The 12,551-nt window shown below is 55.8% G+C and overlaps 2 protein-coding genes across 3 annotated transcripts; one reads left to right on the top strand and one right to left on the bottom strand.

Annotated features, from left to right (window-relative positions):
- Nucleotides 1-155: 155 nt before the first annotated feature.
- On the top strand, nt 156-2,850 carry LOC122369880. The gene is made up of 2 exons (XM_043344985.1): nt 156-2,398; nt 2,569-2,850. Exons 1-2 carry the CDS (start codon nt 698-700, stop codon nt 2,626-2,628), a joined length of 1,761 nt encoding a protein of 586 aa, XP_043200920.1. The 5' UTR covers nt 156-697; the 3' UTR covers nt 2,629-2,850.
- Nucleotides 2,851-5,831: 2,981 nt separating this feature from the next.
- On the bottom strand, nt 5,832-11,903 carry LOC122369898. Of its 2 annotated transcripts, XM_043345011.1 has the most exons (3): nt 8,298-11,903; nt 7,934-8,102; nt 5,832-7,558 (listed from the first exon to the last, which is right to left on the bottom strand). In XM_043345011.1, the coding sequence occupies exons 1-3, from the start codon at nt 10,938-10,940 to the stop codon at nt 6,459-6,461; spliced, it is 3,912 nt and encodes a 1,303-aa protein (XP_043200946.1). In that variant the 5' UTR covers nt 10,941-11,903; the 3' UTR covers nt 5,832-6,458. The 2 variants fall into 2 exon arrangements, with proteins under 2 accessions (XP_043200946.1, XP_043200945.1); XM_043345010.1 differs by having other exon boundaries at nt 7,934-11,903.
- Between the last annotated feature and the right edge of the window lie 648 nt (nt 11,904-12,551).

The raw sequence follows: 12,551 nt of genomic DNA, 5'->3' as shown, positions 1-12,551 counted from the left end.
TACGGATGCTTGCACGGAAGAACTATTCGATCATTTTGTTACACTTCTCGCATCTGTTGATATGTGAAAGGAGAGACGTTAAAGAAGTCACGAGTTGTACTAGCTGGTAAGCTTCATTGATCAAAACGATCAAAACAATCAAAATTTCAGGCCTTTTGAAATTTTGGTAGGCGCCAAAACCAAAATAGCTTTCCTAGGGCTTGTAGGGCGAAGGCTGTAATCAGTCACGAAGGCAAATTCAATGATTCGTGTGACTAGAGCAATGCTTTTTATTTCACGTTTAGAGCAAAAAATAAATCTTTAAAACTCAAGAGAAGATAAAGCTAAATCGTGATGTAACGATGGAAAAGAAGCCAGAGGGGGCGATGCCTTCCTTCAAAATATCATTCGCAGTTAGAAAAGCATGAGGAAACCAATGGAAGGTATTGAAGAGGTCTCCAAGCTCCAGCAAGCTTTGAAAAACTTTAAATTGTAAGATGGCGATAACTTATAGTTGCTTGTTGCGACAGCATCAAGAGAGTATTCAGGAAAAGACGGTGAACTTGGCTATTTAATGCGATATGACGTGCTTCGAGGGGATCCCAAATCCTTAAAATTCAGATTATGTTAGTTCAGCGCTGCTTCAAAATGAGTGTCTGTCATTAAATACAAAGACGGAAAATGTGTTAAAACGAGTCAGCAGCATCACTCAGTCGAAATGCCTCCAAATCAGCCTTCAAAGGCTGGTTCTCCAGCTCACCGCAGCATGCGCAAGGACTCGCTGCCAGCGACGGGCATTCCCTCGGGTACCCTGCGTGAAGACTTCAGCCCCGATGACGCCGTCGAGCTGCTGCTGGAGAACCGGGAGAAGGAGTACCAGCGCTACGTGGCCGCGCGCGCCGTGCGAGCCATCAAGGAGAGCGACGACGAGAAGCCGGCGTCGGGCACGCTGCGGCAGCTGACGCGCCAGGCGGGCGCGGGCGGCCGGGAGCGGTGGCGGCGCAGCTGGCCGGCGCTGCTGCGCGCCGTCGCGCCGCCGCACGACCCCGAGCTGCCCGCCGAGCTGCAGAGCCCGCTGCCGCCACACAGCCGCTGGCTGATGGACGCACGCTCCAACGTACTCTTCAGCGTGTTCACGCGCCCCACCAACCCCGTGGAGGACTTCTACCTGATCCCGCTGGACGACATGTGGAGATGCCACCGGTACGGCGTCTACGGCCTGCGCTACCGGCAGTACCCGAACCCCGGCACCAAGGCTGTGCCCCGGGACGGCGCTGGACTCTACTACCGACCCAACCGGAAGATACTGGAGAAAACGGAGGGCGCCCGGCCGGCCCGGCGGCCCGGGGTGGTGACTCTGGAGCACGTGAAACGCGTGGCCACCCGAGCTGTCGGCCAGTTCTTTCCCCGCGTGCACCGACACCCGAACTTCTTCGACGAGTGGCCGCACATCGACGAAGTCCTCGGCTGTGCGATCGAGTACTTCCACCACTACTTCGAGCTTCGGAGGCTGGAGGAGACCATGGCGCAGCTCGAATGTCAGCTCTACAACTCGAGTCAGCTGGACGGGCGCCGAAGAAGGATGGAGGTGTGCGTGAGCGAGCTCGGTCAAATCTACAGCACCTACCTGCTCGGCTGCGGGCTGGACTTTCACCATCTCCAGCAGGGTGCCGGGTACAAATCCGCCGCCGCCTCCGACCGACAGATCTTCGAGGCGCTGAACGCGTTTGTGGCGCAGTGCGTCTGGATCGTCTACCGGCGTCCCAACGTCACCGTCATAGCGAGGGAGCTGGGCCGACTGTTCCGCACAGCAGGGTTTGACCCGTCCCGCCGAGCGGTGCCACCGCCTCTCGATCATCTGACCTCAGCGAGAACGCTAATCATCCCAGGCAAAAGCGCAGGAAGCGCCCGGGAGACGCCCAGCAATGAGAACCACGGTGACCGTCAAAGTCCCCGCACCACATCCGATCGCCGGCTGGGAGGTGGTGAGAGACGCGGAGCGCTGGGAGGCTCCATGAGCGGGTCCTCCAGACGGAGGCAGTCCGACACGACCCTCCGAAAGAGCACCGGCGCGAACAGCGGACGAAGGCACGTCTCTGGTGCGTCGGGCCCCAGTCAGCATCATGGTTCTCCTGCGCCACACTCGGGTTCTCGTCAAACCTCTCAGCATGTGTCCTCAGCGAGTCACGGAACGAGAGTGTCCAGTGGCAACTCGGGCGGCACACGTAACACGGAGACCCCAGAGGGTGGTCCGAACGCCAGCGCTGACCACTCGGCCAGTCCACCAGCTCAGCCGAGTGGGGGTGAAGAGCCTACCAGCCCGGACTCCCAGCCGGCCCAGACACCCTCCTCGGCCGTCTCGGAGCAGCAGTCTCCTCCGCCCGGGAGCTCGGCGACACCTCCACCCGCTACCGGCCGCTCCGCTCCTCCCACCGCCCACGTCTCCATGAAGAAGGTGTACGGCCTGTACACAGGTCCGCCGCCGCCGCAGTGCGCCGTCTACGGCCTCCTGCGCAACACCTCGCCGCTGCTGCGCCAGTCGCTGTCGCACCGACTGCCTGCAGAGGCGGCAGGCGAGGAGGAAGACGAGTCGCTCAAGGTGGACCGGACCAAAGTCGGGATCCTGGGCACGCCGCTGCAGAACTATGACGACGTACTGGCCGCCATCGACTACGAGCGAGAGGAGAAGCAGAAGCGTCTGCAGTTCCTGGGACCGAGCTCGACGCGGGCGGGAGTGTCGCGGGTGGCAGGCGTCCTGCCCTACCTCCTGCTGCCGTCCAAATTCTTCAGCCCCGATGCGTAGCGCGATGAATGAAAATTCCGTGAATTGATTTTCTACGCAATAAACGTCTAACAAACAAATAATATTAAGTAGGAAGGGTATCTGTGAAACAGCTGAAAAGAAATAACTGAAGTTTTAGGCATGTAACTGTAAAGTGTTGAGTAATGTAGTAAAACAAATCTAAGAAGGGAAATGTTTGCCGGTTTGTTCGGTATTGTTAGACATAGGTATTTATAAAATCTGATGGCCAATAGTTGCGAACCAAAATGATAATTAAAATCTAAATCTTTTTGTATTTTAGACGTTTCGACAACAATGTGCCATCGTCAGTAAAATATACCTTAAGTCACAAATCACATTTTAAAATAACATCCAAAATACAAATATCTAAAATACATATCAAAATACAAAGGATTTAGATTTTAATTATCATTTTGGTTTGCAACTATTGGCCATCAGATTTTATAAAGTTTGCCGGTTTGGTAACTCGTGACGATCGGGTTAGTTTGCACTAGGTATATCAACACCTTTTTTCAAACCCCACATTTGTTCTCCGGTGAATTTCAGACAAGTTGGTTAGAGACCTTCAAAAAAGGTACAATCACTCGATTTTTCTCAAGTTTGTCTGTCCTGGCAGATAAAGCAATACCAGAACAGGCCTACGAACACACATATTTGATCAGGATCGGACGATTGGACACTTTTAAAAGGAGATCTTTCGTGCCTCCCGGAAATTCACGGGAGAGCAGATGTGGGGTTTAAAAAAAGGTGTCGATATGTTGTGCTGACATTTAAACAGCATATTAAATCAATTTAGACGGCACAAAAATCAGGGAAAAACAAAGTAACCTTTATTTAAAACAATCACGTATGTTTCATTTTACAATTGTTCAAACTGTTTTGCAATGGAAGGAACGTTTGCGAGAGGGTGAACGTTTATACCATTCAATAAAGACATGCATACTTGTCATTCAACACAGCTACAAATTTAGACGTGGGAAACCCTGGTTAGATAGCACATAGCTGGCGCATGCATTCTTGACTTTAATTATGTCGACCGAACCGGGTCCTGAGAGCTGCGTAATAGACCCGGCAGGCATCTTTACTGAATACATAGTCCATGAATGATGTTCGTGACCAGGCTCTGTAAAGGCACACACAGACTAGAACGCTAGTAATGGGCGGCTAATGCTCATTCAGCGTCTGCACCTTTGACGCCCGCTGTTGTGTCCTCCCATTAATTGGTGTGTGAGCGTGTGGGCCGCAGCCACCTGCGTTTGTTGACTGTGTTGCGATGGATACGGAGCGTAAAGTCGCAGTTATGTCGCACTTAGGTAGGCGTACCGATCAGAAGTTGACGCTTCCTCGACGAGGAAGAAGCGCAGGGCTGAGGCTCATGGCGGAAGATCAAGGGTACCTTCAGTGGCTGTATTAGTGGTCGAGAATGCATACTCTGAATGTGGCCGATCGTGCCACAGAAAGGGAAACGGAGGAGACTCAGCACCATCTTCACTTGCCGAGGTCAGTTTCTTCTGCAACGATGGAAACAATTCCATACAGAGAGGAGCTGATTCACACATCCTCAAGGCGCTTATCAGAAGCACAATGCTTCCCTCGGAGAAATATAATAGAAAATAGACATTCGGTCAGCCGGCAAAGAAGTGGCTCTATTACCGTCGCATTGGTTTTAAAATGGACAGTTCGCCTGGGTCTGCTCTCTCTACTGGTGACTCTGACTTTCGAGCAGGCGATGAATTTTCTCTCGGAGCCTCTCAGCTCGACTGTGGTGAGACGCCAGGCGCGCTTCCCCAGACTGACTCTCTGTCCCGGCGGGGAGCTGAGAGACACCGCACTGATGCGCGACAAACTGAAGGAACTCGCCGAAGGTTCCCTGTCAATCATCGAGTTCTACAATCAGACATCTCTGAACATGTTGAAGTCCCATAACAGCATCAACAACTTGATGTTGAAGCACGGCAAGAGCATTGTGAGCACCATCCCTAGCGAAGGACCGCTCGGCGTTTGGAAGTCTCGCTTCTACCTGCCTGTTGATTCCCTCTCAAAGAAGGTCGCCCCGATGAGGTGCATCACGTTCCATCCCAGCGAACATCTGCACAGCCTGGGTGCCAACATCGTCAGTATGGTTCTCCAGCTGCGCATAGCGCCCATGTTCACCGGCAGGTCTGATATCTCCTACCGGCTCTATGTCCACGGAGACGACGAACCGAACGTCGGAGACCTGACGCCGCCGTCCGAACTGGGCGTGTCTGTACCGACCACCACGTCCAGGGAACTCCGCAAGAGCGAGGGAGCCAGTCTTCGGGTGTCAGCACGTCTCCGCAGGCTGGCCAACCTGCGCCGCCGTCCGTGCCGCGCGGAGCCGGGCTACTCGCTCACCCAGTGTCTGAAGGAGTGTCTGTGGCGGCGGCTGGCGGCGCACATCGGCTGCCGGCTGCCACACATGGTGGCGGCAGATGCCTACCTGCCGGAGATTCGCGGACCCGTCGACCAGCTGCCTCTGTGTAGGAAATTCGTCGGAAGGGAAAGGTGGCGAATGGTGTTCTGTCGTCACGTCACTGATGAAGCTTGTCTGAAGGAGAGCTTTGGCTGGAGCTTACCAAACGTCAATGTGTCTAATGAGCTTATTATGTCACCGTTCGAAAAAATCCGTGCTAGAAGGTTTGCATCAATGAAAACCAGCAACGAAACCAGACGAATCTCACGGCTTCGTCTTCCTTTTCTTTCCGAGAAATGCCATTCGCCTCCGAACTCAACGCATCACGTCCCGTTTGAGCTGATGTCTGACCACCAGGGCTGTGACTGCCAGCCGGCCTGTCAACAAGCCACCTATTATCTGCAGGAAGACGTCACTGGACCAAATGTATACGCTAGCGGCGCATTGGGCACGTGCGAAACACTTCTGGCTCTGCGCGTGGACCTGGCGGCAGACCAAATGGAAGAGTCGGGAACGTTCACCCTGCCGACACTCCTGGCAAATCTTGGCGGCCTGGTCGGCTTGATCACGGGCTTTTCGCTCTTCACTGTTGTAGCCGTTCGCCGTCTTCATTCACCGTCAAAACATGTAGCCGTTCCACGCCTGTATTCACCGTCCACCTTCCACCGAGCCCCGCAACCGACTCCCCGCGCCGCCCGCCGCCCGACCCGCCGAGCGGCCCGCACCGCCCCAGGGCAGGCCGGCCGCCCGGCGAGCCGAGGCGCCGCCAGCTCGCGGCCGGCCACCCGAGCACACAAGCGAGATGCAAATTCCAATACCACACGTCCACATCTCCCCCCTTTAGCATCTCGCCCACATCAAAACACAAGGATCACCGCTATGACCAAAACACAAGAATCACCGTTATAACAGTATAACAGCGCCAATTCACATAACCTCTTCCAACACGTCATTACGCTCACGCTGATACAAAACGCCTATGCCATATACCAAAACACAACACAACTTGAGGACGAGCTCGGCCACCGTGACGATGAAGGCGGTCGTCTGCTTCATCGATTATACGGTGGGGTGACGCGTCACGTCCACCGCGCACGCGGAGAAACCAACAGGCGCGTGCTCGACAACCAGTCGAAGAGCACGTCAGAGGGAGGCAGCAGCAGCTGGATCAGCTGGGTCGGCTACTGCCGGCAGCACAAGAAAAACAACAAAACAAAAACAAGAAGAATCACACACGACATTCTAACTATAGCCCCACCTATCTGGCGCTTCTCTGACACGGCCCGACCGCCTGGGTATCTCCCGGCCCACGTCATCAAACCTCACAGTCCGCTTAGCCGCTGAGGTCGCGCGAGTCCTCTGTTGAGGAGCGCTAGCCGGTGGGCGGGAGACAGCCAGCTGAGCGCCGTCGTTCTTGGGAGGAGGCGTCGTCTGTTGGGCACTGCTGCTCACACGAGGAGGAGGCGTCGTCTGTTGGGCACTGCTGCTCACACGAGGAGGCGTCGTTTGCTGGGACCGATCCTGGGCCCGACGAGTGTTCTTCAAGATGCCTGGAAGACGCCGCTCGCCCGCTGAGCCAACAGAAGTCAGCACCCCACCGGCCGGTAGAGGAGGGTGCATGCTGCAGCCTCTGCCCTCTCCATCTTCTCGCACCTCCTCGAGCCGGCGCAGGTAGGACGGTGCAGTTATCCACGGGCGAAGCTGCGTGTGATGCGCCCTCAGCTCGGCTCCGGTGTCCCTCTCCAGAGTGTAGGTGACGTCATTGCTGTTCCGAGACTTCACCTTGAAGGGACCGTCGAATCGCTGCTCGAACTTGCCAGTCAGCAGGTTACCAGGTCGCTGCGTTTCCCGCTTAACCAGCTGGCCCACTTCGAATGGCGCGAAGCTCGGGTTTCCAGGCCGCCAGCAGCTCTGTCGCTCCACCGATACCAGCGGAACGCTGACGCCACCGTGCTTCTGCTTCAGCAGAAAATCTGCTGGAGAGTCACCAAGCTGAGAGTGGCTGGTCCCGTTGTAGGTCGCCATGGCCTTCGGAAGATGTAGGTCCCAGTCTCCAGGCTTGTCGGCAGACAACATGCGAAGCTCCTGACTCAGGGTGCGGTTCAGCCGCTCGACAGCTCCGTTGCCCTGCGGTCTGTAGGGTGTAGAGAATGTCTGCTGGATCCCCCACCTCCTCAGCACCTCTTGAAGCTCCGGACCCACGAACTCGCCACCATTGTCCGTCAGAAGTCGCGCAGGCCTGCGCAGAAGAACTGGCAGGACTCGCTGTTCCAGGGCGACTGCAACCGCAGCAGACGTCTTCCTCCTTACTGGTACCGCCACCGCCCACTTGGAGAAGTGATCTACAACCACAAGACATCCAATGAAGCCACGTGGGGTGCGAGGGAACATCACAAGATCAGCAGCAGCCAGCTCAAAAGGTGCTCGACTCTGAAGGCGCTGAACAGGTGCAGCGATCCTCTGAGGGGACGATTTATACAGCTGACATTGACGGCAACTTCGGGCAACATCGGCTACAACCTTGTTCAATCCTGGACAGAACACCTGGCTGGCGATCAGATCGAACAACTTGTCCCTGCCAATGTGAGCCATCCCCTGGTGAGCTGCGGTTACAAGTTCCGCCAGCCAGAGCTTGGAAATGACAGGTAGGTCCCCATACTTGCTGTGACGGTACATCAACAAGTCATTGCTGACAAACAGATCATTGAGATGCTTACCGAAATGTTCCAGTTCTCTGGGCAATTCTTGTTCTGTCAGCTTCTGCCGAACATGGCTAGTGAGCTCATGAAGAAGACGATCCTGGTGTTGGTGTTCTCGGACAGAGGCGATGTCTGGGATTCGCTCTCGGCTGTCAGGCAGAAGAACGTCTTCAGCGTCACTGCATTCCTGCGAGGACGTCACCAGAGTCAGACCGGTTGCAGTGTTCTTGAAAGCACAGTGACCGCTCATGGCGTGCTCCCCATAAACACTGCTTATCAGCCGCCTTCCAAAATCCAACTCGACACAAGCAGACGTAAGGAAGTTTGCACCCAGCAACACACAGTGGCCGAACGAGTTATCTGAATCAATCAGCAGACGTACCGTTTGTGGGTCCCCGTCCCCAGGTAAGGCCACGTCTGCTTCGAGATAGCCGGTGCAGTTGGTGAGTCCTCCGATGCCTCGAACTGATACAGCGCTGGGAATCACATCCGCCTCCCTGGTGCCGATCAGCTCCAACGCTGCGCGGCTGACCATGGACACAGCTGCTCCGCTGTCGAGAAGGGCACAGACTGGTCTGTCATTCACGTATACGGTCGCAGCGCATGAAGCGCTGGACTGATGATCACAGAGAGGGTGTACAAGCAGACCGTCCTCAGGCGAACCACCCTCTTCAGTCGCACACATTGTGACACGTTCTGGCAGTTTGACTCTACACATCATTTGTGATCTCACCTGTTCTTGGATGTGAGCCACGAGGACGGTGTTCTGTGTCTGGAAGTTCTTGTTCTCCTTCAGCAAGTTGAAGTGGACTCCTCCCAGACACTGGAGATGAAGAGCTTGACCAGCCACTTCCTCCCCGTCTGGACCGGTGAAGATCATGGGATGATGGCCACCGAAGTGGACGATGACCCGTACCCTCATCAGAGTAGCGAACACCGCCACCATCTCAACAGACAACGGCTGACCTGGGACCTTCATGCTTTTGAGTGTTTGTCGTGCGCGTCGATCCAACTTCATCTTGAACCTGCCCGGTGCTTTCATCACTTCGCCCACCAGCAGTTCTCGGAGCAGGTGGTTCTGTGCAGGCCGGCGGTCATTCTCCTCCATCCAGTGGCACAGGCAGTCGATCAGTGCATCACCTCCTCCCTCAGCTCTGTAGTACAGATCCAGACCAACTGGCAACTGGCGACAGACAGCCGGGAGCTCCGTCGGCAGTGGGTGAGCACGAGAGAACATATCTGCGGCGATGTTGGATGACCCTGGCACATAGCAGATCGTGAAGTCGAACTCCGAGAGCTCCTCCATCGTCCTGGCGATCCGACTGTTGACAAGATGCATGCTGTGCATGTACACCAGTGCCTGGTGATCCGTGCAGACTCTAAATGACACGCCACCGAGGAATGGCTTGAAGGCCTTGACGACACCCCAACGGAGAGCTGCGAGTTCCAGTTCGGTGACTGAGTAATTCTGCTGTGAGCGAGAGAAGGTCATTGAGGCAAACCCGATGTGACGAGTTTCTCCGTCTTGTTCCTGAGTCAGACAGGCCCCCGCCCCAACCTGAGACGCGTCTGTCCAAAGAGTGAGAGGCTGCGCGTCCTCTGTGTAGTCGGGGAAGGCCAGCGTGACTTCCTCCTCCATTACCTGCTTCAGTTTCTCGAAGGCGTCAGTCATCTGGTCCGTCCACGTAATGACTGTGGGGCCTGGCTGGCCTGTCAGGTCCGTCAGGGGCTTGCTGATGCTGGAACAGTGGCGCACGAACTTCCTCTGGAAGTTGATCACCCCCAGGAACTGTCGGAGCTGCTTCACGGTCTGAGGGCGTGGCAGACTGCGCACCTTCTTGATGTATTCTGGTGATCTACGCAGACCTCGCTCACTGATGACGTGGCCGAGGAAGGGTACTTCTGGCTGGAACCAGACACACTTCTTGGCATTCAGCTTGATGCCCTGCGACTCGAGTGCCAGGAGCACGTCGTCCACGAGCTGAAGATGCTTCTCAAAGTTCTTCTCCATCAGGAGCAGGTCGTCCAAGTAGATGACGAGGTTTCGCCTGGAGAACCCCTGCAGCACCGTCTGCATCTCTCGCTGGAATGCTGCTGGAGCATTCTTCAAGCCGAACGGTAACCTGCGGAACCTCCAGTGCTGCCGTGCTGTCGAGAAGGCGGTGTAGTCCTTTGATGACTCCTCCAAGGGCACTTGGTAGTAGCCCTTGGCCAGGTCCAGCGTGGTGAAGAACTTCATGCCGTGGGCGCTGTACACTGAGTCCGTGACGTCGGCCATCGGGAAGCGGGTGGCCACCGTCTGCTTGTTGAGTCGACGGTAGTCAATACATAGCCGTAGAGATCCGTCCTTCTTTCGTACTGGCACAACGGGCGCCGACCACGCAGAGTCGCATCTCTCTATGATGCCCAGACGCTCCAGATCCAGGCACTGGCGCTCGATTTCCTCTGCTGCTGGCGGCGACATCCTCCTGGGCGGTACGTAAACCGGCGTGTCGTCCTTCAAGACGATCCTGTGTGCAGTCAGGGACGTGCGCAGTGGATCAGAAGCAGAACTGCTGAATACTGCTGCGTGACGCTGAAATAGATCGTCTACAGCAGCGCGCTGCGACACCGTCAGTCCCGGAACCTCTGTTGATGACAGCGTCACGTCACAGCTCTCCTCTTCACTCACTGAGAACACGTCACATGGCTGCTCCAAGTCCTTGCTGGCGTCTGCAGCAGTAGCAAGGTAACCCACAACCTCACCACGGCGAATACGGACAGCCATCCGACCACGGTTGCAGGCGAGAACTCGGGGCTGACTGTCACACGCCAGTCCAGGAACAAGACTGACATCAAGACCAGGCTGTGCTTCAAACAGAAGATGACGCTGGCTGATCGTACACTCTGAACAGCGCGGCTGCTCGGGAACGGTGTAGGGCACAGCAACTGAGCACCCTGGGGCGATATCAACATCTTCTGCTGCTCGGCAAGGAATGTCAGCAACAAAAATCATACACTCAGGCTGCTGGAGGTTCAATGGCATGTAAACCGTCCAATGGGAACCATCAGAATTGCGTCCAGAAACCGATCTTCGGGCGACGTCCACACACAAGCCCAGCCGCTCCAGCGTGTCACGGCCAACAATGACATCTGTGGGCGACTCCGCGTCAGACAACACCAGACAGTCGGTCAGCTCCAGGTGCACTCCATGCAGATTCAGGTCGACTGTCGCAATTCCCAGTGGCTCAACGACACAACCCCCAATGGCACGCACCCGAGCAGCACTTCTGGCAAGCAAGACACCATCAGATACAACATGACTGGCGACGAGAGTCCGTGAGGAGCCGGAGTCAATGATGACATCAGCTGATCGCCCTGAAACTATGGCACGGGAACGAAGGAGGTGCTCCGGCTCAAGAGCGGACGCAAACACCGAATCCAGCTCTGAGCCGGTCGACACAGGTGCTCCTGATGAACGGCCAGACACAACAGACTCGGTGGAGACAGGGCTCGAGTCGGTCACCACGTCCTGCCCTGATGGAGACGTGGGACCCGCTAGTTTCCCGGAGAAGGCGAACGATCATCACGAACACGTGAACCAGTTGAACGGGAACCATCCCTGTGTCTCTCTGACCCATTTCTGCGCCGTCTTCGGGTCCCTCGACCATACCCTGACCTTCTCCCCCCAGGGGGGTCCGGAGATGGCACTTGCTGACTCGGGCCTGAACTCGCTCTCTGATTCTCCACTGGAGATCTATGACGGGAGCGAGGGGCACTCTGCGATCTCTGACGCGAACGGGGCACGTTACAATCGCGCATATAATGCCCAGGGCGGCCACAAGAAAAACAGAGATCCTGTTTCCGACGACACTCACGCTCAACATGTCCAAAGCGGCCGCAGAAGAAGCAGCGAAGCAGTGGGCGTCGATCGCCAGTCGCTGAAGAGTTAGACGAGGAATGCTCTCGTTGATGAGGTTGTTGGACGCGCTGTTGTTCCTCGCTGCTCGTCGTATGTCTCCGGCGCCGGGCGGCTGCGGCTGGAGACACCATCCTCCTCTGCTGTGACCGTGATTAACGGCTCCTGTTCGCTTGCTCGGCTGTATAGAAGAGAGATGGATCGGCGTTAGACACCACTTCCTCATCCAGCCTCTCACGCTCCAACAGGGACAGCAGGTTTTGCCACGTCAGGGTTATGCCATGAATCTCGCGTGTATAGTGAATCTGTCGGCGTAGGTAGTCAGCAGCACGATGCGGCAGGTTGTCAAGCAAGTGCTGACGCAACTCCTGAGACGTTTGTATGTCCTGATCGGGATACGCATCGTTATACACAGAGGCCACTCTGAGCGCGAACAGTGCCAGTGACTCACCCTGGTTCCTCCTACACGACCGAAAACGATCGCGTGCCGAGCAGTTACCAGAGAGCTCCTGCCGCTTCATCCAGTCGAGCATCCGACGTTTCACCGTCTGGTAGGGGTTGAAGACGTCCCCGCAGGCCACAAAGACATCAAGAATCTGTCCTGAAAGCTTGGATTTCAGCAACGGCAGAGCCTGGTCAAGACTTCCTGCGTACACATTCTCACAGTGCTCTTCAAATCGATCGAGATAGTGAGCGAGGGACTGCCTGCCACCCAAAGAAAAACTGGCCAGCTCATGA

The sequence above is a fragment of the Amphibalanus amphitrite genome, unplaced genomic scaffold, assembly GCF_019059575.1.
Source record: "Amphibalanus amphitrite isolate SeventyFive unplaced genomic scaffold, NRLGWU_Aamphi_draft 001082F_arrow, whole genome shotgun sequence".
Lineage (NCBI taxonomy): Eukaryota > Metazoa > Arthropoda > Thecostraca > Balanomorpha > Balanidae > Amphibalanus > Amphibalanus amphitrite.
The sequence above is the reverse complement of the archived record's forward strand: the minus strand, read 5'-3'. Positions and strand labels throughout refer to the sequence as shown.